The sequence below is a fragment of the Cetorhinus maximus genome, chromosome 1 (genome assembly GCF_964194155.1).
Source record: "Cetorhinus maximus chromosome 1, sCetMax3.hap1.1, whole genome shotgun sequence".
In the NCBI taxonomy this organism is placed as follows: Eukaryota; Metazoa; Chordata; class Chondrichthyes; order Lamniformes; family Cetorhinidae; genus Cetorhinus; species Cetorhinus maximus.
In genome coordinates, this window is record NC_135879.1 from 108,714,798 (window position 1) to 108,738,677 (window position 23,880).

The 23,880-nt window shown below is 42.5% G+C and overlaps 1 protein-coding gene across 1 annotated transcript in view; it reads left to right on the plus strand.

Moving 5' to 3' along the window:
- LOC144682739 (uncharacterized) overlaps positions 1–23,880 on the plus strand; it is a 160,588-nt gene that overhangs the window by 128,871 nt on the left and 7,837 nt on the right. Inside the window, exons 18-20 of the mRNA XM_078545381.1 lie at positions 9,553–9,645; positions 16,774–16,892; positions 22,763–22,898. Of these exons, the coding sequence (XP_078401507.1) occupies positions 9,553–9,645; positions 16,774–16,892; positions 22,763–22,898 (348 nt within the window). The remainder of the gene's footprint in view (positions 1–9,552; positions 9,646–16,773; positions 16,893–22,762; positions 22,899–23,880) is intronic.

The window sequence follows — 23,880 nt, forward strand, 5'->3', positions numbered from 1 at the left end:
GGCAGCTGAAATGCAGCCCGGGTGACATATAGCCATCTAACATTGTCATAAGGATAAAGGGACTGACCAGTCACCCTGTAAACTTTGGTATAGTTAGCTGTGGAGGCTGTGGACAGATCCATTTAAGCACTTCAGCTGTGATGCCTCCCCACCCAACCTCTGTGGATTTTAAGACACTGAAGCTCAACACTTGATAAATATGCAAGTCTATGCATGCCATCATGGGGTTACTAACTCTCCACATCAGTAGAACCTGATCAGAAGGATATTATGGCTAATAGGTTGCATTATGTGGGCCTTCCAGTGCAGCAAGGTCTTTGAGAAAGATGAACCTCCAGTGACACTTGTGGAGTTCTAGAATTATAAACCAGGTTGACTTTATTGGGCAGAATGTGTTTTCCTTAACAATGCAAATTCAAATAAAAGCCAGTGCAAGAAAAATAATTTATCCAAAATAATTGCATTAGCTCATGATTTTTATTTCACATTCGTAAAGCACCATTAACATATAAAGATATTCTATGGTGTTTCAGAGATATGAGGGTAACGGGCACTAAGTTAAGAGATTTAAAAAGTGGCAAAGATTCAAGGAGTTCCTTAAAGGGAATAGGGAGGTGGAGAGGTTTAGTTAGAGAATTCCAGACAGTACGATTTACATAGAAGTTACAATGACAGGGCAAAGGGACAATGACGGGGCAAAGGGAGGGAGGCTGAAGTCAACAACAACAACTTATAGCATCTTTAATGCCTCAAGGCACTTCACAATGTATTACAAAACAAAATATGACACTGAGCCACATAAAATATATTCAGTCAGGTGACCAAAGGTTTGGTCAAAGAGGTGGGATTTAAAGAAGTCAGTGGAATGGAGAGATTAAAGGTAGTGTAGCTGGAGGAGGTTACAGGGACATGTGAGGCCATGGAGTGACTCAATATCAAAGGTAATCATTTTACACATGAGCTATTTGGAGACTAGGAAGCAGTGCAGACCAACAAGCATATGGGAGATAGGTGTGCAGGACTTAATGTGGGATAGGACACGAGAAGCACAGTTTTGGTGAGCTGTAGCTTATAGAGGGTGGAAGATGGGAGGCCAACCAGGAAAGCATTGGAGTATTCAAGTCTGGAAATGAGGAAAGAATGTAAGAGTGTTTCAATGCAAGATGGGCTTGACCAGGGGAACAGGTGGCTGATGCTATGGAGGTAGTCTTTGTGATTGAAAGGATATGAGGTTTAAAGCACAGCTATGGGTCAAACAGTACTCTGAGGTTGTGAACAACCTGGGCCAACCTAATGCTGTGGATGGCGAGGGGAGCTCGTGACCTAAGTTGGTGGCTAAACTTCTCAATGTTTACCTGATGATGCAGACTGATGTCTGACGGGGAGTCTAATATTTTCTAGCTGAAACTATATGAAGTGCTGAAAAAGATAAAATATCTCCTATTTTTTCCCACTACACATGCCTCAGTCCTTGTTTTTTGTTTTTCTGGCAAATTGCTAAATTAAAATGTGTGGATTGGGAGTGTGCAATATTGCACAAATGTGCACCAGATTGGGAGAGTGGAATATTTGTGATGCAAAATGGATTATTTTATGAGAAAAGTTAAAATTACAACTTCCATGATTCATCTCTCACATACACAATATTTTGCCATAATACCTTGAAGTCATACTTAGCACAGAGGAAGATGGTTATGGTTGTTTGAGGTCAATCATCTCAATCCCAGGACATCACTGCAGGAGCTTCTCAGGGTAATGTCCTTGGCCCAACCATCTTCAGCTGCTTCATCAATGATCTTCCCTCCATCATGAGGTCAGAAGTGGGGACGTTCACTGATGATTGCGCTATGTTCACCACCATTCGCGAATCTCAGTTACTGAAGCAAATACTGGTCCAAATGCAGCAGGACCTGGACAATATCCAGGCTTAGGCTGACAAGGGACAAGTAACATTTGCACCACAGAAGTGCCAGGCAATGACCATCTCTAACAAGAGAGAATCTAACCATCGCCCCATGACATTCAGTGGCATTACCATCACTGAATCCCCTACTATCAACAGAAACTGAAGTAGACCACACACATAGGGCAGAATTTTACGGCCCCGTTTTGGCGGGCACGGGGCTGTAAAATGCAGTGAGCCATTATAAACCCCATTGACGACAGTGGGAACATAAAATCCCGCTGTCGTAAAATTCTGCCCATAAACACTGTGGCTAAAAGAGCAGGTCAGAGGCTAGGAATTCTGCGGCAAGTAACTCACCTCTGACTCCCCAAAGCCTGTCCACCATCTACAAGGCACAAGTCAGGAGTGTGATGAGATACTCTCCATTTGCCTGGGTGAGTGCAGCTCTGACAACACTCAAGAAGCTTGACACCATCCAGGACAAAGCAGCCCGCTTGATTGGCACCCCATTCACAAACATTCACTCCCTCCACCACCAAACAGTGGCAGCAGTGTGTACCACCTACAAGATGCATTACAGTAACTCACCAACAGCACCTTCCAAACCCACAGCCACTACCATCTAGAAGGACAAGGGCAGCAGACATATAGGAGCACCACCATCTGGAAGTTTCTGTCCACACCACTCACCATCCTTGCTTGGAAATATATCGCCGTTCCTTCACTGTCACTGGGGCAAAATCCTGGAACTCCCTCCCTAACAGCACTGTGGGTGCACCTACACCACATGGACTACAGCGGTTCAAGAAGGCAGCTCACCACCAACTTCTCAAGGGCAATTAGGGATGGGCAATAAATGCTGGTCTAGACAGCGATGCCCACATCCCATGAATGAATAAAAATCAAAAATCCCCGCCACCCCAGACTAGGGGGAGAATTTTGCCTTCGGATGGCGGGTGGGCCCCACCGGCTTGGCGGTGGGCAGACAGCCGACCCCTGCCACCGAAACAGGGCCCCCCGCCATTTTGAGTGGGTGGGCCAATTAAGGCCTGCCCAGCAGCCTTCCCGACAGGAAGCGCTATGCGCCTCTTGTGCGGGTGGGGGGGGACCCTATCTGTCAAAGAGCGCTCTTTCGCGCATGTGCACGAAAGAGCGCACTGCTCCCTGAGGCAAAGTGCTGCTTCAGGGAGATTTGTGAGACGTAAGTAAAGTGTTAAAATAGAAAAATACTAAAATTATTAACATGTCCCCCTCGTGCCAATGTCACACGAGATGGGACATGTTAATAATAAACACTTAAAATTTATAACATTTTTTAAAAATGGACATGAAACTGCATCCCACCAGTGAATGAGGTTTCATGAATAATCTGGAGCCCACTGGGGCTCCTGGCCTGCCCGCCAGCCTTAAGCTTGGACGGGCAGGTCTTTAATTATCTTAATTAACCTGTGAATGGCCTCAATTGGCCATTGACAGGTTGGTGGGCGGACAGCTGATTTCGCTGTCCACCCGCCTTCCTAAAAATTTAAAGGGACCGGGATGACGTTGGGGATTCCTTCCAACGTCATCCCGTGTCATTTTCCCCTCAGCGAGCAGGCCCCATCCCCAAATCGCCGAGGGGAAAATCCTGGCCTAGGTAAAAGACAAAAATTAGCTAGAACTCCAGCACACAAACACTAGGGCAGACCTATGTGGGGAAATATTTTTTCAGTCATGAATAGCATTAAATAACCAGTTTGACACAATTTTATTTTTAAAAACTGATATTTTTATTGTTCTGTTTTCTTTAACATGTGACTTACCTCTATAGCTTGAGTGAAAAAAATGAAAAATTGTGTTCAATATCATCATGAAGAAATTATTTAAATGATTTAATTGGTCACTTTTGTGGTGGATGTTGGTTGGTGATAAGTTTTTAAATAATGGATAATAGTTTTTAATGATGATGAGATCTGATTGTTTTCTGCTGGTTAATTTTACCTCATTGATAATTTCATTATTTTTGATTAATTCAGATTTTACCAAAAGATATTCGATTGGTAGCAAACAGATAAGTGATTATTTGACATCCCTGAAACCTCATTTTATAAGTGATTCATTTGAAAGGTAAAATGTTACAGACATACACAAAATTTAAAGCTTTAAATTATGAGTAAAAATTGGAAGTTAGCAAATGTAACACCGCTATCTAAGAAAGCAGGGTGAGAGAAAACCGAAAACTACAGGCCAGTTATCCTGGCACCAGTTGTTGGAAAACTGCTGGAATCATTTATTAAGGAAGTGTTAACAATGCACTCAGAAAATCATAGTATGATCAAAGTCAACAATGGAAAATGTGTGACAAATTTATAAGTTTTTTGCGGGTACAATTAGTAAGGAAGATAAAGGGGAATTAGTGGCAGTAGTATCGATTTTCAAAAGATGGACAAAAGGCTAATACTCACAATAAAGGCTCATGCAATTAGGGGTAATATATTAGCATGGAAAGAGGATTAGTTAATAGACAGGAAGCAAAAAGTAGGGATTAACAGGGCATTTTGAAGTTGGCAGCCGCTAGTGGACTGCTGCAAGGATCAGTTCTGGGGCCTCAACTATTTACAATCTATATCAATGACGTAGATGAAGAGACCAAGAGTAATTTTTCTAAGTTTGCTGATGACACAAAGCAAAGTGGAATGAAAGCAGTGAGGGGAGACAAAGAGGCCGCAAAGAGATGTAGACAGATTAAGTGTGGATGAAAACCTGGCAGATGGAATATAATGTGTGGAAGTGTGAGGTTATTCACTTTGGGAGTAAAAGTAGAAAAGTAGACTTTTTTTAAAAGATGAGAAACTTCTAAGTGCTGGTGTTCAGAGGGAGTTGGGTATATTCATACAAGGAACACAAAGTTAGTGTTCAGATACACATGCTGCAGCATGTGGGAGCTGCTGGACACCAAGGCAATCCAGAGCGAACACATTTGTAGTAAGCGTTTGTAGCTCGAGGAACTTCAGATCCAAGTAGAAAGAGCTGGAGTCTGAGCTGCAGACATTGCACCACATCAGGGAGGGGGAAGTTACCTGGACACTTTGCTCCAGGAAGCAGTCACACCCCTCAAATTAGGTAATTCAAATTTGGTCTATGATCAGGGACAGGAGGGTGTGACTGCAGCTGAAGCAGGAATGGGAACCCAGGGGGTAGTGTTCGAGGAGCCATGGCCGCTGTAACTGTCCAACAGTTAAAAGATTCTTGCAAACAGTGTGGACGAGAGTGGGGACAGCAGGTAGAACGAGCGAACTGACCACTGTACCATAGTACAGAGAACCATTCAAGTGAGGGAAGGAAGTAGTGGTAGGGGACAGTATAATTAGGGGGATAGATACTGTTCTCTGCAGCTGTGAGCGTGAGGGAAGGGATCCAGTGGTCGTCGTCCACGTTGGTATCAATGACATTGACAGGACTAGCAAGGAGGCCCTGTTGAAAGAATTTGAACAGTTAGGAGTTAAATTAAAAAGCAGAACCTCCAAGGTAATAATCTCGGGATTAGTAATAATCTCTGGATTACTACCTGAGCCATGGGCAAACTGGCATAAGGTAAATAAAGTCCAAGAGTTAAATGCATGGCTCAAAGGTTGGTGTGGGAGGAATAGGTTTCAGTTCATGGGGCACTGGCACCAATACTGGGGTAGAAGAGAGCTGTTCCGGTGGGACGGACTTCACTTGAACCATGCAGGGACCAGTGTCCTGGCGAATCAAATAACTGGGGCTGTAGAGAGGGCTTTAAACTAAGTAGAGCTAGGGGAGGGTTCTGGAGAGGGGATATGTAGACTTACAAAGCAAAAGGATATGGCAGCACTGCAGGGCAGCTATTTAGGTAATGATACCCAGAGAGTGACAGGAAGGGACAGAGTATACAAACATAAAGAAAATGGCAGCAAATAGGGTCAAAGGGGGAAAAAATTATAAAAAGGCAAAATTAATGGCTCTTTACTTGAATGCATGTAGTATTCGGAACAAAATAAATGAATTAACTGCACAAATAGAGTTTGATGGGCATTAACCTATAACCATTACAGAGACATGGTCACAAGGAGATCAAAGCTGGGAACTAAATATTCAGGCGTATGTGACTTTTCGAAAGGACAGGCAGGAAGGAAAGGGTGATGGGGTAACTTTGTTAGTACGAGATGGAATAAGTACGATAGGAAGAAATGATCTTGGATCATGAAGATGTAAAATCCACGTGGGTGGAGGTAAGAAATAACAAGGGGAAGAAGACACTGGTGGGAGTAGTTTATAGGCCCCTTGAGAGTAGCTATACTGTAGAACAGAGAATAAATCAGGAGATAATGATGGCATGTAAAAAAGGCAGTACATTAATCATGGGTGACTTTAATCTTCACGTAGATTGGGAAAATCAAATTCTCAGAGGTAGCCACGAGCAAGAGTTCACAGGGCAGAATTTTATGGCAGCGGGATTTTACGTTCCCACTGAAGTCAATGGGGTTTATAATGTCTCACCGCATTTTACGGCCCCGTCCCTGCCAAAACGAGGCCGTAAAATTCTGCCCATAGAGGGTATTCGGGATAGTTTCCTGGAACAATATGTTGTGGATCCAACCAAGGATCAGGCTATTTTGGATCTGGTGATGTGTAATGAGGCAGGTTTAATAAATCATCTCAGAATAAAAGATCCCCTCGGAAACAGTGACCATAACATGGTGGAATTTAGCATTCAGTTTGAGAGCGAGAAACTTGGGTCAGAAACAACTGTGCCAAACTTAAATAAGGGTAATTACAAATGAATGAGGCTAGAGTTGGCTGGAGTGGACTAGGAAAGGAGTTTAGCAGAAAAGATGGTTGATGAACAATGGCAGATGTTTAAGAAAATAGTTCAAAGTTCACAACAAAGATCTATCCCAGTGAGAAAGAAGGACTCTAGGAAGGGGATAAACCAACCATGGGAAGTTGAGGATAATATCAAATTGAAAGAAAAAACATAAAATGTGGCAAAGATTAGTGGTTAGCCAGAGGATTGGTAAAGTTTTAAAAACCAACAAAAGATGACCAAAAAAATAATAAAGAGGGAGAAAATAAACTTTGAGGGTGAACTAGCAAGTAATATAAAACTGGACAGTAAGAGCTTCTTTAAATATATAAAAGGGAAGAGAGAGGCCAAAGTGAACATAGGCCCCTTAGATAAGGAGGCTGGGGAAATAATAATGGGGAACCAGGAAATGGCAGAGGAGTTGAATAAATACTTTGCATCAGTCTTCATGGTAGAAGGCACGAATAGCATTCCAAAAATACTAAATAATCAAGGCGCAAAAGAGTGGGGTGGGGGGAGGAAATAAATACAATAACTATCACTAGAGAAAAAGTACTAGAGAAACTAATGGGGCTAAAGGCCGGTAATTCACCTGGACCTGATGGGTTGCATTCTAGGATATTAATGGAAGTAGCTACAGAGATGGTAGATGCACTGGCAGTACCCTTCCAAGAATCTTTAGATTCTGGAAAAGTCCCAGAAGATTGGAAAGCTGCCAATGCAACGACCTTATTCAGAAAGGGAGGGGGACAAAAAACAGGTAACTATAGGCCAGTTAGCTTAACATCTGTCATTGGAAAATGTTACAGTCTATTATAAAGGATGTAATAGCAGAGCATTTAGAAATGCATAATATAATCAAGCACAGTCAGCATGGCTTCATGAAGGGGAAATCATGCCTGACAAATTTATTAGAATTCTTTGAGGAGGTAACAAGCAGGATAGGTAAAGGGGAAACCAGTAGATGTAATATATTTGGATTTCCAAAAGGCATTTTATACGGCACCATACATAAAGCTACTTAATAAGATAAGAGCCTTATCTTAGTAGATCTTGGTAGTATATTGGCATGGATAGAGGATTGGCTAACTAATAGAAGACAGAATTGGGATAAGGGGACCATTTTCAAGATGGCAACCTGTAACTAGTGGAGTGTGACAGGGATCAGTGCTGGGGCCACAATTATTTACAATATATATTAATGACTTGGATGAGGGAAGTGAATGTACTATCGCCAAGTTTGCAGATGACACAAAAATAGTTGGGAAGGCAAGTGGTGAGGATGACACAAAGAATCTATAGAGGGATATAGACAGGTTAAGTGAGTGGGAAAAAACTTGGCAGATAGAATGTAATGTGGGAAAATGGGATGTTATGCACTTTGGCAGGAAGAATAGAGGAGCTGAATATTATTTAAATGGAGAAAGACTGCAGAAGGCTGCAGCACAGAGGGATTTGAGAGTCCTTGTGCATGAATCCCAAAAAGCTAACATACAAGTTCAACAGATAAAAGGGAAGGCAAATGGAATGTTGGCCTTTATTTCAAAGGGAATGGAGTGTAAAAATCGGAAAGTCTTGCTAAAACTTTAGAAGGCACTAGTTAGACCACACCTAGAATACTGTGAACCGTTTTGGTCCCCTTATCTAAGGAAAGATATACTGGCATTGGAGGCAGTCCAGAGAAGGTTCACTAGGTTGATCCCGGATATGGAGGGATTTTCTTATGAGGAGAGGTTGAGTAGGTTGGGCCTGTACTCTTTGGAGTTTAGAAGGATGAGAGGTGACCTTATTGAAACATACAAGACCCTTGGGGGGCTTGCCAGGGTAGATGCTGTGATGTTGTTTCCCCTTGTGGGAGAGTCTAGGACCAGAGGGCATAGTCTCAGAGTAACTGGTCACCCATTTAAGACAGAGATGAGGAGGAATTTCTTCTTTCAGAGGTTTGTGAATCTGTGGAATTTTATACTGCAGAGAGATTTAGAAGTTGGGTTGTTAAGTATATTCAAGGCTGAGATAGACAGATTTTTAATCAGTAGGGGAATCAAGGGTTATGGGAAAAAGGCAGGAAAATGGAGTTGAGGATTGTCAGATCAGCCATGATCTCATTGAATGGTGGAGCAGATCCGAGGGGCCGAATGGCCTACTTCTGCTTCTTTGTCTTATGGTCTTACAGCAAGCAATTAGGAAGGCAATTGGAATGTTGGCCTTTATTGCAATGGGATTGGAGTTCAAGAATAAGGAATTCTTGGTACAATTGTAGAGAGCTTTGGTGAGATCAGACCTGGAGTACTAGTTATAGTTTTTGTCTCCATATCTAAGGTAGGATATACGTGCATTGGAGGCAGTACAGCAAAGCTTTATTAGATTGCTTCCTGGAATGAAAGGGTTGTCCTATGATGAGAGATTGAGTAAATTGGGCTTGTATTCTTTGAAGTTTAGAAGAATGAGAGGTGATCTCATTGAAACATGGAAGATTCTGAAGGGACTTTACAGGGTAGACATTGAGAGGTTGTTTCCCCTGCTTGGGGAATCTGGATCATGGGGGAAAAGTCTCAGGATTTAGGGTGCATCACTTAAGGCTGAGATGAAGAAAAATTTCTTCACTCAGAGGGTTGTGACTCTTTGGAACTCTCTACCCCAGAGGTTGTAGAAACTCCATTGTTGGATAACTTTAAGGCTACGATAAATAGATAGATGTTTGGTCTCAGGAAATGTAGGGATATAGGGAGTGGGCGGGAAATTGGAGTTGAGGCAGAAGATCAGCCATGATCATATTGAATGGTGAAGCAGGCCAGTTTGATCTACAACCCTACATGTGATTCCCCTTATTTCTTTACAGTTAAAGATTTATGACATTGTATTTGGATACCTCAAGATGCCTGACTTCACCAACTTCTTGGATGAAACTAGAAACATCATGGAGGAGTACAAGGTATTTATGCCTTACATTCTAATCTTTTTGTGTAATGATTCTGAAAGTTATGATATAAATCAAATGAGCATAAACATACAATCCAGGAAACTGGTCTGGGATCATAGTGGAATAATGGTGGCTGCACTAACTCCCATCCTAAACCTGCAGAGATGGGCTCAGGAAAATCAGGTCCTTTATGGCTGTAAAATTATGGATAGATTTTCTATTTATATGCTTCTTGAGGTTCTTCACAGCTTGAATCAAGAAATTTTACCCCTCAGGCCCATGATTGTCTGTCTACTAAAATTGATGGAATCAGCAGTTTCCCAATGGGCATCTCATGTTCAATATCAGTCACCTTTTCTTTTCAATATTCATCCATGGGATCTGATTGTGGCTGGCAAGACCAGCATTTATTGCCCATCCCTAATTTCCCTTGAGAAGATGGTGGTGAGTTATTGGTAATGATCTTCAATTAGTTATCATCTTCCAAAATTCCTTAGATTCCGCAAAAGTTCCAGCAGATTGGAAAATAGCTAATGTAACACCTGTATTCAGGAAAGGAAGGAGGCAGAAAGCAGGAAACAATAGGCCATTTAGCCTAACCCCGTGCTGTTCCTGTCCTGGGAGTGTTTGATGGGACAGTGTAGATTTAGCCTAACATATCTGTCATGGGAAAAGTGCTAGAATGCATTATTAAGGAGGTTATTGCAGAATACTTAGATAATCATGATTTGATCAGGCAGAGCCAACAGTGCTTTACGAATATATGAAATAGGAGCAGAAGTAGGTCATTCAGCCCCTCAAGCCTGCTCCGCCATTCAATAAGATCATGGCTGATCTGTTTGTGTTTCAAGTTCTACATTCCCATCTACCTCCGATAGCCTTCGAGCTCCCTTGCCTCTCAAGAATCTATCTACCTCACCTTAAAAATATTCAGTGACCCTGCTTCCACTACCATCCGAGGCAGAGTGTTCCAAAGTCGCACAACCCTTAGAGAGAAAAAAATTTCTCCTCATCTCTGTCCTATAAGGGCGACTCCTAATTTTAAAACACTGCCCCCTAGTTCTGGACTCACCCACAAGAGGAAACGTTCTTTCCACATACACCTTGTCAAGACCATTCAGGATCTTATATACTTCAATCAAGTCATCCTCATTCTTCTAAACTCCAGTGGAAACAAGGCCAGTCTGTCCGACCTAACCACATAAGACAACATGCGCATTTCAGGTATCAATCTAGTAAACCTCCTCTGAACCACCTCCAATGCATTTACATCCTTCCTTAAATAAGGAGACCAAAAGTGCACAATGTATTCGAGATGTGGTCTCACCAATACCCTGTATAACTGAAGCTTAACACCCTTACTTTTATGTTCAATTCCTCTCGTAATAAAGTATAGCAGTCCATTAGCCTTCTTGATTACACGCTGTACCTGTTCAGTAACGTTTTGTGACTCATATACATGAGAACACCTAGATCCCTCTGTACCTCGGAATTCTTCAGTCGCTCTCCTTTTAAGTAAGATTCTGCTTTTTTATTCTTCCTGCCAAAGTGAACAACTTCACATTTTCCCACTTTATACTCCATCTGCCAGATTTTTGCCCACTCACTCAACTTATCTTTATCTGTCTGCAAACTTATGTCTTCTTCACAACATACTTTCCTACCTTCCATCTTTGTGTCATCTGCAAACTTAGCTACCGTGCCTTCGCTGCCCTCATTTAAGTAATTGATGTAAATTGTAGAAAGCTGAGGCTCCAGCACAGACCCCCTGCGGAACCCCACTAGTCACATCTTGCCAATCAGACAAAGACCCATTTATGCATACTATCTTTTTCCTGTCAATCAGCCAACCCTCTATCCAGGCTAATATGTTACCCCCTACACCATGAGCTTTTATTTTCTGCACTAACCTATGATGTGGCATCTTATCAAATGCCTTCTGGAAATCTAAGTACAGTACGTCTACAGGCTCCCCTTTATCCATAGCACATGTTACTCCTTCAAAGAATTCTAATAAATTGGTTAAACATGATTTCCCTTTCACAAACTCATGCTGACTTACCTTGAGTTTCTCTAAGTGCTCAGCTCCAACTTCCTTAATGATTGATTCTACACCTTCCCTATGACAGACATCAGGATAACTGTTTCCTGTTTTCTGCCTCCCTCCCTTCTTGAATAGAGGGGTTATATTTGCTACTTTCCTATCTGATGGAACCTTTCCAGAATCTAGCGAATTTTGGAAAATTAACACCAACACAGCTGCTACCTCATTAGCCACCTCTTTTAAGACCCTAGGATGAAGTCCATCAGGACTCGGAGACTTGTCAGCCCACAGCTCCATCAGTTTGCTCAGTACCACTTCCCTAGTGATTGTAATTTCACCAAGTTCCTTCCTCCGCTCCACCTCTTGACTTACAACTATTACTGGAATATTTTTTATATCTCTATTGTGAAGAAAGAACCAAAATATTCGTTCATTTCATCCGTTATTTCCTTATTAGCTACTATTAACTTCCCATTCTCACTCTCTAGAGGACCAACACTCACTTTACCTACTCTTTTCCTGTTTAAATACCTGTAGAAACTCTTGCTATCTGTTTCTGCATTTCTAGCTAGCTTCCTCTAAACTCTAATTTCTTTCTCCTGATTAACCTTCTAGTCATTCTCTGCCGTTCTTTACATTCTGACCAATCATCTGACCTGCCATTCATCTTTGCACAGTTATATGCTTTTTCCTTAAGTTTGACACTTTTGACACTTTCCCTAACTGCTTTAGTTAACCATGGATGGTGGGTCCTCCCTTTAGAATTTTTCTTTATACTAGGAATATACTTATTCTGAAAAATCCTCTTAAATGTCTGTTACTGCTTCTCCATTGATCTATCCCCTAGCCTAGTTCCCAATTCACTTCAGCCAGCTCAGCTTTCATGCCCACGTAGTTGCTCTTATTTAAGTTTAAAATACTTGTCTTAGACCCACTCTTCTCTCTTTCACACTGGATGTAAAATTCAATCATATTGCTACCTAGTGCTACCTAGATGTGCCTTTACCCTGAGGTCATTAATTAATCCTGGCACATTATACAATACCAAATCTAATATAACTTGCTCTCTGGTTGGTTCCAGAACATGCTGCTCTAAGAAACTATCTGAAGAGCATTCTGTGAACTCCTCACCCAGTCTACTACTGCCAATTTGATTTTTCCAGTTTTTATGTAGATTAAAGTGACCCATGATTATTGATGTCCCTTTATCACAAGCATCCAATATTTCTTCTTGTATACTTTGTCCTACACTGTGGTTACTGTTAGGGGGCCTGTAGACCACTCCCACCAGTGACCTCTTTCTCCTACTATTCCTCATCTCCATCCAAACCGATTATACATCCTGACCTCGTGAACCAAGGTCATCTCTAACTATTGCACAAATGCTATCCTTGATTAACAGTGCTACCCCTCCACCTTTACTTAGCTTCCTATTCTTCATGAATGTCATATACCCCATAATATTCAGGACCCAATCCTTGTCATGCTGCAGCCACATTTCCGTAATGGCTATCAGAACTTTACTTCAGTGTGCGCTATCAATTCATTTACTTTGTTATGAATGCTATGTGCATTCAGAATCAAAGCCTTTAGTTTTGTCTTTTTGTTGTCTTTGCGACATCTAGTCTTGATTCTTGGTGCATTCTTAGGTTTTTTTCTCCCTGTCCCTTCCTGCCATTCACCGAGCTTATTTCCCATATTACTATTCTCCTCTCTTATCTTGTCTCTACTCTTTGATATACCACATCTTTCCACATTTGATCCCTTGCCCCCACTATTTAGTTTAAAATCCTTTCTACTTCCCTAGTTATGCAGCTCACAAGAACACTGGTCCCAGCACAGTTCAGGTGAAGACCGTCCCAACGGTACAGCCCCAATTTCCCCAGTACTGGTGCCAGTGCCCCATAAATCGGAACCCACTTCTCGCACACCAGTCTTTGAGCCACGTGTTTATCTCTCTAATTTATTGTACCCTATGCCAATTTACACGCGGCTCAGGTAATAATACAGAGATTATAACCTTTGAGGTTCTGCTTTGCAATTTAGTACCTAGCTCCTCATACTGTCTATGCAGAACCGCTTTCCTAGTTCTACCTATGTCGTTTGTACCTACATAGACTACCACAACCAGATCCTCTCCCCACCACTACAAGTTCCTCTCCAGCCCTGAGCAGATGTCCTGAACCCAGGCAGACAACACAGCCGTCTGGACTCTCACTTTTTGCTGCAGAAAACAGTGTCAATCCCCCTCGCTATACTGTCCCCTACTACCACTACATTCCTTTTAGCTCCGCCCACTTGAATGGCTTCCTGTATCACAACGCCATGGTCAGTTTGCTCATTCACCCTGCAGCCTCCACTCTCATCCAAACAAGCTGAGAGAACCTCAAATCTATTGGACAATTGCAGAGGCTCACACTCTTGCACTCCTGTCCTCTGGGTCACCTTACCTGCCTCACTCACAATCACACCATCCTGTCCTTGACCACTGACCAAATCAGAAGACCCTATCCTAAGCAATGTGACTGCCTCCTGGTACAAAGCATCTAGGTAACATTCCCCCTCCCTGATGTGTTGCAGAGTCTGCAGCTCAGCTTCAATGACTCTGAGCCAGAGTTCCTCAAGCCATAAACACTTACTGTAGACGTGATTGCCCTGGATCACAATGTTATCCAGAAGCTCCCATATGCTGCATTCTTGACAAATCACATGTCCTGCCATCCTTAATATGTTTTAGATAATTAATTAATTACATTAATCACTTATTTAGGTTGCCTTTTTATATATTTTATTAACTTTACCACCAATTTGTGCACTATTTTAAATCTTAGGAATAGAATGGGCCTTAGCCACTCACCAGATACTCACCAACCAGATAAGCCATGATCTTATTGAATGGTAGAGCAGGCTCAAAGGGCCAAATGGCCTACTCCTGCTCCTATGTTCCTATGAGTGTAAGAGAGCATACCAGGAGCAGCATTTTTCCCTGTAGTAGAGCAAGAACAAATTCCTACAGGATGAGAAAGATAGAAAAAGGAAACGAACACCTCCAACCCCCACTCCCCCCTCCCTCCCTCCCTCCCCCCTCCCTATACCCTTCCCCCTCCCTCTCCCTCCCCCTTCCCTCCTCCCCCTCCTTCCCCCATCCCCCCCCCCCCCCTCTCTCTCCTCTCCCCACCCCCCCCTCTGCAAAATCTGGAAAAAGAGCTGAATTCCAGAGGTGAGGTGAGAATGACTGCCTTCAACATCAAGGCAGCATTTGAGAAAGTGTGGCATTATGGCGTCCCAATAAAATTGAAGTCAATGAGAATTGGGGGAAAGCTCTCCTGTGGTTGGAGTGTGGTTGTGGTTGTGAGGCCAATCATCTCAGTTCAAGGACATTGCTGCAGGAATTCCTCAGGCTAGTGTCCTAGGCCTAACCATCTTCAGTTGCTTCACCAATGACCTTCCCTCCATCATAAGGTCACAAGTGGGGATGCTCACTTATGATTGCGTAATGTTTAGTTCCACCTGCAACTCCTCAGATAATGAAACAGTCTGTGCCGAATTCAGCAAGACCTGGACAATATTTAGGCTTGGACTGACAAGTGGCAAAGTGACATTCCTGCCACAAAATTGCCAGGCAATGACCTTCTCCAACAAGTGAGTATCTAATCACCTCCCTATGACATTCAATGGCACTACCATTGTCAAATCCTTCCCCCCTCTCTTCCTAGCCACACACCACCATCCCCACCCCCCCAACCCGCATCAATATCCTTGGGACACCATTTACCAGAAACATAACTGGACCAACCACAAATACTGTGGCTATAAGAGCAGTTCACAGGTGGGTATTTTGTGGCGAGTGACTCACCCATCGACACCCCAAAGCCTGTCCACCATTGACAATGCATAAGACAGGAATGTTATGGAATTCCATCCACTTGTGTGGTTGAGTGCAGCTACCTACAATACTCGTGGAGTTCAACATCATCAAGGACAAAGCAGTTTGCTAGATTGCCACCAATGTTCCTTCTAAACTTTGTGGTAACCAATATGTCCCTGCAAAGGCTGCGTGCAAGCCAGTCCCTTTAAATTACCACATGTGCGTGACCATGCAAAAAAAATTAGAAGGGGCTGCATACTTAAAGAAATTGCTGTACACACAAAAAGATATGCAGGGAATGTTGATTGGCATCCCATCCACTACCGTAAACATTCACTTCCTCCACCACCAGTGAACTGTGCCTACAATGTACACCATCCACAAGATACATTGCAGCAACTCGCCCGCATCTTCAGCGGCACCTCCCAAACCTGCAACCTCTACCACCTACAAGAACAAGGGCAGCAAGCATACTGCTGTCCCTCAAGTTTCCCTCCAGGTCACACTCCATCCTGACTTAGACATATTTTTCCATCCCTTCATCGTTGCTGGGTCAAAACCCTGGAACTCTTTGCCAAACAACACTGTGGGTGTACCTTCACCACACAGACTGCAGTGGTTCAAGAAGGTGGTGCACCGCCACCTTTCTCAAGGGTAGTTATAGATGGGCAAGAAATGCCAGCTTCCCCAGAGAAGCTGAGATCCACGGTTGAATTAAAAAAAGGTATGATATGACTTAACTTTCCCCCAAGTGCTTCCACGCCGTGGTTTCCATTTGACCTGCATATCCATTCTTTCTACCCCATAAATGCTCCAATGCTCTAAAGACACTTCTCATGTACAGCCAACCTCTGGCCCAGTACTTTGGCTAACCTATTTCATTCACTGACTCCAGCACAAATGGAATACCACTATACTGAGTATCAGTATCCTGTTAAGATAAGGAACAAAGGACTACTCTCTCCAGACTTCCTATATTAGTTCCAAATAATACCATCAGAAAAGATCATAAGGTCCATCAGTTGACCAGTTGACAATCCAACTTTGTACACTGTCCTCAAACCACCCGGCAACACTTTGCAGCAACAGGAAAATCTGTCCATCTATTTTCCAGTGATAGAGCTGTGTATATTCTAGTTGTTTCTGTTTTTATTTCAGCAGTCACAATTTTTTTTTAACCATTCCCATGTAATTTCCCAGAAATTATTCAGGCTCTTTTCACCTACAGGAACATGCCATTTTTGACCTTAGTGAATTTCTTTCCTTACATTTTGTAAAAGACACTGACAAGATGCAAAGACTTGTACGCCAGATAGCTGAAAAGGAACTGGATGCTGCTATTGGCTGGTAAGTGCATTCAAAAGGAGTTTTTAAAAAAATATCTCTAACTTTAGATGAATTGCAAATTAAAGGCATTTTAAATATAGTTTCTTTGGTGAAATTACCATTCGTTTAGATATTTTCCTGTTTTTCCTCTTGTTACAGACAGAGGAGAGATGATAGGGTTGGTTCCCCTTTTTTCCATGTGATGACAGAATCCCATTGTTGAAACCATGGGTTGGAGCTGATGTAATTGAAACACAATGGGGGGGATGATTGATATCCCATCAACATTCCAATTATGATGAGCTCACTGAAAGACCTTTAAATCTCTCCCATTGAAATGGTGAGGGGCAGTAAATTTGTACCTGGGAAACCCATTCGCATTTTTAAGTAATTTTTCAGAGATATTGTCTGTGCATCCAAAAACCATAAGAAGTCACCTGACTTTCTGGAATCCATTTTGTGAAGGTACAGTGTCCATTATTCCATGTTGCTTTCTTTTTAAAAGTAAAAGTCTATTTCCCATTTAGCTTTATGGGCATGTAGTGATTGCCACAGACTGATGAGTTGTTTGCCAAGGAACAACAGTTCCAGAATGTCTTCCTAGCCGAAAGAGCTGTAATCTTTCACAGAGTTCCTGATTTTCCTAAGGTGCCAGGAGTTATAGATGGTACACATGTAAACCATTCAGGACCCATCTCTCAATCCGTTAAATTATGCAATCAAAAAAGGGTTACATTCTCTGAATGTGCACCTCTTTTGTGACAAACAGCGCAGCATCCTTTATGTGACTGCTTGGTTTGCTGGCAGCTACTGATACCTTTGTGTTTCAGCGCCATCAGCACTTGCCTATCGGCACACTGTCACCCAAGTACCTTAATGCCTGCTGGACAACATGGACTGCTTCTCATCACCCTGTTTTGTAAATCCTATGCAGATGCCTTCTGGAGGTGCGGAGCTACACACCTGTGAAGGCAATCTTGACACTGATGTAGCCATTGATCACACCAGTATAAAACTCAGAGAAAACCAAAAACATCAGGTTTCTCTTCCCTTCCTTGCTCCCTTAATCTCTTCACTTCACCCAATGCAGCCTTTTCATTGCAACTCTTTATACCCCCCAGCTGCATCTTTCTGGACTGGTGAGTGGGAGTAGATGAAGGTCGACATAGGTCAGATCAGGACACTGGGGTGTGTGCAGGGAGAGGAATTACCCTGAAGCCAATGGTTTGGTACATCTTCCTCCTCTTGCTTTAACACGTTAAGTAGCTGTGAGCCAGCTTAGTGCAGGTGAGCTCTCCCCCAACTTTTAAGTTCAGCCCTCTGTGTGCCTTACCAGGAGTTTCATCATCTCTTTCTGAAAAACCTGAAGTTAGAAGACCAGCCCTTTTTGCTTGGCTCTTATGGCCATTATATGTTGTCTTCTCCTGAAAGAAACTGCAGAAGCAGTCTGGGAGACAGTCACCCCTAAAAGTCAGGAGGCAGGCAGCTGGGTGAATGTCAGGAGAGGGAAGGGGAATAGACAGAAAGAGCAGAGCACCCCTGTGGCCGTTCCCATCAACAATAGGTATACTGTTTTGGATACTGTTGGTGGGGACGACCTACCAGGGACAAGTTGTAGTGGTCACATCTCTGGCACCGAGGCTGGACCCTCAGCTCAGAAAGGAGGAAGGGAAAAGAGGACAGCAGTAGTGATAGGGGTTTCGATAGTTAAGGGGACAGATAGGAGGTTCTGTGGGAGAGATCGAGAATCCCGGATGGTCTGTTGCCTCCCTGGTGCCAGGGTCTGCGATATCTCGGATCGAGTTCTCAGTATTCTCAGGAGGGAGGGTGAGCAGCCAGATGTCGTGGTCCATGTAGGGACCAATGATGTGGATAGGAAGGAGGAGGAGGTCCTGCAAAGAGAGTTTAGGGAGTTAGGTGCAAAGTTGAAGGACAGGACCTCCAGGGTTGCGATCTCAGAAGTGCTACCCGTGCCACGTGCTAGTGAGGCTAGAAATAGGAGGATAATGCAGCTAAATATGTGGCTAAGGAGATGGTGCAGGAGGGAGGGCTTCATGTTTCTGGACAGTTGGGCTCTGTTCCAGGGAACGTGGGACCTGTTCCGACGGGACAGTTTGCACCTGAACTGGAGGGGGACTAACATCCTTGCGGGTAGATTTGCTAGTGCTGCCCCGGGGCGTTTAAACTAGATTTGCAGGGGGAGGGGGACCAGAGTGTTAGAGCAGATAGTGAGGTGGAGGAGGAAAAAGGTCAAGCGAGGAATGCATGTATAGACAGAAATCAAAGGTTTGTACGTGATAGAAATGTTCTCAGGTGCATCTATTTCAATGCAAGGAGTATTGTCGGAAAGGCAGATGAGCTTAGGGCATGGATTGGCATGTGGGATTACGACATTATTGCTATTAGTGAGACTTGGTTGCAGGAGGGGCAGGACTGGCAGCTCAATGTTCCGGGATTCCGTTGTTTCAGACGTGATAGAGGGGGAGGGATGAAAGGGGGAGGAGTGGCATTACTAGTCAGGGAAAATATCACAGCTGTACGTAAGCAGGACAGCCCAGAGGGCTCGTCTACAGAGGCCATATGGGTGGAGCTGAGGAATGGGAAAGGTGTGACCACACTAATAGGGTTGTATTATAGACCGCCCAATAGTCAGAGAGAATTGGAGGAGCAAATCTGTAGAGAGATAGCAGACCGATGTAAGAAACAGAAAGTTGTGATAGGAGATTTTAACTTTCCACATATTGACTGGGACTCCCATACTGTAAAAGGGCTGGATGGCTTGGAGTTTGTCAAATGTGTTCAGGAAAGTTTTCTAAATCAATATATAGAGGTACCAACGAGAGAGGATGCAATACTTGATCTCCTATTAGGGAACCAGACAGGTCAGGTGACAGAAGTATGTGTAGGCGAACATTTTGGGTCCAGTGACCACAATGTCATTAGTTTTAAGTTAATTATGGATAAGGATAGGTCTGGTCCTCGAGTTGAAATTCTAAATTGGAGATAGGCCAATTTTATGGAAATGAGAAAGGATCTAAGAAGAGTGGATTGAAGTTGTTTTCTGGCAAGGATGTGTTCAGTAAGTGGAAGGCATTCAAAGGCAAAACTTTGAGAGTGCAGAGTTTGCATGTTCCTGTCAGGATTAAAGGCAAAGCTAACAGGCATAGGGAACCTTGGTTTTTAAGGGATATTGGCGATCTAGTTAAGAAGATGAGAGAGGTGTATAGCAGGTATAGGCAACAAGGAGCAAATGAGGTACTTGTAGAGTATAGAAAATGTAAGAAAATACTAAAAAAGGAAATCAGGAAGGCAAGAAGAATACATGAGGTTGCTTTGGCAGATAATGTGAAGGTAAACCCGAAGGGTTTCTACAAGTATATTAAGAGTGAAAGGATAGTAAGGGACACAATTGGTCCCCATGAAGATCAGAGTGGTCATCTACGTGTGGAGCCTCACGAGATGGGGGAGATCTTAAACAGTTTTTTTGCATCAGTATTTACTCAGGAAACTGGCATAGTGTATAAGGAAGGAAGGGAAACAAGCAGTAGTGTCATGGAACATATAGAGATTAAAGAGGAGGAGGTGCTTGCTGCCTTACAGCGAATAAAGGTAGATAAATCCCCCGGGCCTGACATGATATTCCCTCAGACCTTGAGGGAGACTAGTGTAGAAATTGCAGGGGCCCTGGCAGAAATATTTAAAATGTCCTTAGCCACGGGTGAGGTGCCGGAGGATTGGAGGGTAGCTCATGTTGTTCCGTTGTTTAAAAAAGGCTCCAAAAGTAAACCAGGTAATTACAGGCCAGTGAGCCTGACGTCAGTAGTAGGTAAATTATTGGAAGGTGTTCTGAGAGATCGGATATACAATTATTTGGACAGCCAAGGGCTGATTAAGGATAGTCAGCATGGCTTTGTGCGTGGTAGGTCGTGTTTAACGAACCTTGTAGAGTTTTTCGAGGAGGTTACCAAGAAAGTAGAAGAAGGAAAGGCTGTGGCTGTTGTCTACATGGACTTTACTAAGGCCTTTGACAAGGTCCCACATGGGAGGTTAGTTCAGAAGGTTCAGACACTTGGTATCCATGGAGAGGTTGTAAACTGGATTCGAAATTGGCTGTGTGGGAGAAGACAGAGAGTGGTAGTGGATGATTGCTTCTCAGACTGGAGGTCTGTGACTGTGACAGATCCTCAGGGATCTGTGCTGGGACCATTGTTGTTTGTTGTCTATATCAATGATTTGGATGATAATGTGGTAAATTGGATCAGCAATTTTGCTGATGACACTAAGATTGGAGGCGTTGTGGACAGCGAGGAAGGCTTTCAAAACTTGCAGAAGGATCTGGACCAACTGGAAAAATGGGCCAGAAGATGGCAGATGGAATTTAATGCGGAAAAGTGTGAGGTGTTGCATTTTGGAAGGACAAACCAAGGTAGGACATACACAGTAAATGGTAGGGCACTGAGGAGTGCGGAGGAACAAAGGGATCTGGGAGTTCGGATACATAATTCCCTGAAAGTGGCGTCACAGGTAGACAGGGTTGTAAAGAAAGTTTTTGGCATACTGACCTTCATAAATCAAGGTATTGAGTATAGGAGTTGGGATGTTATGGTGAGGTTGTATAAGACATTGGTGAGGCCAACTTTGGAGTATTGTGTGCAGTTCTGGTCGCCTAACTATAGGAAGGATATCAGTAAGATTGAGAGAGTGCAGAGAAGATTTACTAGGATGTTGCCGGGTCTTAAGGAGTTGAGTTACAGGGAAAGATTAAACAGGTTAGGACTTTATTCCTTGGAGCGTAGAAGAATGAGGGGAGATTTGATAGAAGTTTACAAAATTACGAGGGGCATAGACAGAGTAAATGCGAGTAGGCTCTTTCCACTTAGATTAGGAGAGATAAACACAAGAGGACATGGCTTTAGGGTGAAAGGGGAAAGGTTTAGGGGGAACATTAGGGGGAACTTCTTCACTCAGAGAGTGGTGAGAGTGTGGAACGAGCTACCATCTGACGTGGTAAATGCGGGCTCACTCTTAAGTTTTAAGAATAAATTGGATAGATACATGGATGGGAGAGGTCTGGAGGGTTATGGACTAGGTGCAGGTCAAAGGGACTAGCGGAATAATATTTTGGCACAGACTAGAAGGGCCGAATGGCCTGTTTTCTGTGCTGTAGTGTTCTATGGTTCTATGGTTCTAAGCAAGAAGTGTTTATAGACAGTTTTTAATGCACTCAAGATATCTAAAGCACTTTACAGCCTATAAATTACTTTTGAAACAAAGCTGTAGTTGGAACGTATAAAATGCATCAGACAACTTGCCCACATAGTGCTCGAAACAGCAATGAGATAAATGAACTGATAATATGCCATTGTGATGTTGGTCAGCTTGTGGCTGTAACAAAAGAATAGACAGTACATTGATGTTAATTTTAAGTGGGTTGGATTGGGGTGTGGGACTTGCAAGATGGGAGGGAGCTCAGCGTGTGGTTCGAACCATTTTCACTTTTATACCTCCTTTGAGTAAAGTAGGACAGTCTTCTGCCTGAAAATGGTATGTATGATGTCAGGGCCGGTAACAAAGTGAGAACTGATTCAGGATCAATGGAGGAAGAAAAAGGAAATGTTAGAAGAAAATGTTGCACACAGAATTACTAGAATGTGTTTCCACAAATGGCTAATGAAGGAATGTCTCTAACATCATTTAAAATCACTATGTAGAAGTGGTACTGGCACTGGCCAGTTGGAATTTCTATATCTACAATATTTGACAAACAGTTGTCAGATAGATGTCCAGAGAAATGTTGACTTTTTTTCCACCTTTCTGCTGATCTAGTCCATATTTATTTTATAGCACCTCCTGAACTTGTACCCTCTGTATCATAAATATTATTTTCAAAGGTACATGGGCAAGAAAAGACTTCCATTTACTAAAATAAAGCTACACAAATTGTTCAAGGAAGCACTTGTACATCCTCTGAAAGAACTTTTAAGACAAGTTTACAGTATGAAAAATATTGAAGAAGCGAAGGAAAAGGTATCTAGTTCTTTTATTTTGCATGTATTGAATGTATTAGCACATGAAATCTGTTTCAATTATTTCACTTTATGTATCCATTATAATTGTACTGATCCATATTTGTTAATGTTTCCAAATCTCCAGTTTTGTTATGGATTATTTGTGCATTCACTTACATATTATTTAATCCTTACTCCATTTTTTTGGAACATTAAGCTAAGTATTGCTTTTCCTAGTTTTCACATATATCTCTATGATGTCACTTGTGCCTTCCATAGCAGTGTTTTTTTATAGTCTATTTCAAAGTCTCTCTTTCTCAGATCCCATCCTCTCCCAAAACACAAGCTGACCTCACTTCCCCTCCATCTATTCATTTATTTTCCTTATTTAGTAGTTTATTTGTAAATTCTAACAGAGCATAATCACAAATTGGTGATCCTGGCCTTGTGATCAGAGACTCACCCAATGTTCCTCTATAAATTGCTCCAAAGGATGTATATTTGACCTGGTGCCTAGCTGCTTCAAGTGATAAAGGTCTTGCAGAGCACTGATGAGGACTGGGTTCCTTTTCTTGGGATGCTGTCAATTTTGTAAAAAAGGAAGGCTCAGCATGAGCACATGGATATTACTATGCAGGGCCATGTTAAATTTACAGCCAGATGGTAAAGCCAGAGACGAGAAGCCATTCTTTTACTTAGTTTTAGATTTATTCAGAATGTGAAACATTATAAATGTACAACTTCTCACTCTATAAGCCACCATTAGTCTCTTTATATGCTCTTTTTATAACCCATAAAACTAATTAACAAATAAACTAATTGACTAATTGAAAGCCCCTTAAAGGGACAACCAGTCACTTTACACACGAGTAATTATCTAATGAGTGCACCCCACCAAGTATATGCACTTAACCTTAATTTATACAATTAACAGTGGAGGCTAAATTATTGAATATATTCAAAGCTGAGTTAAATTTTTGATCTACAAGGGAGTCAAGGGT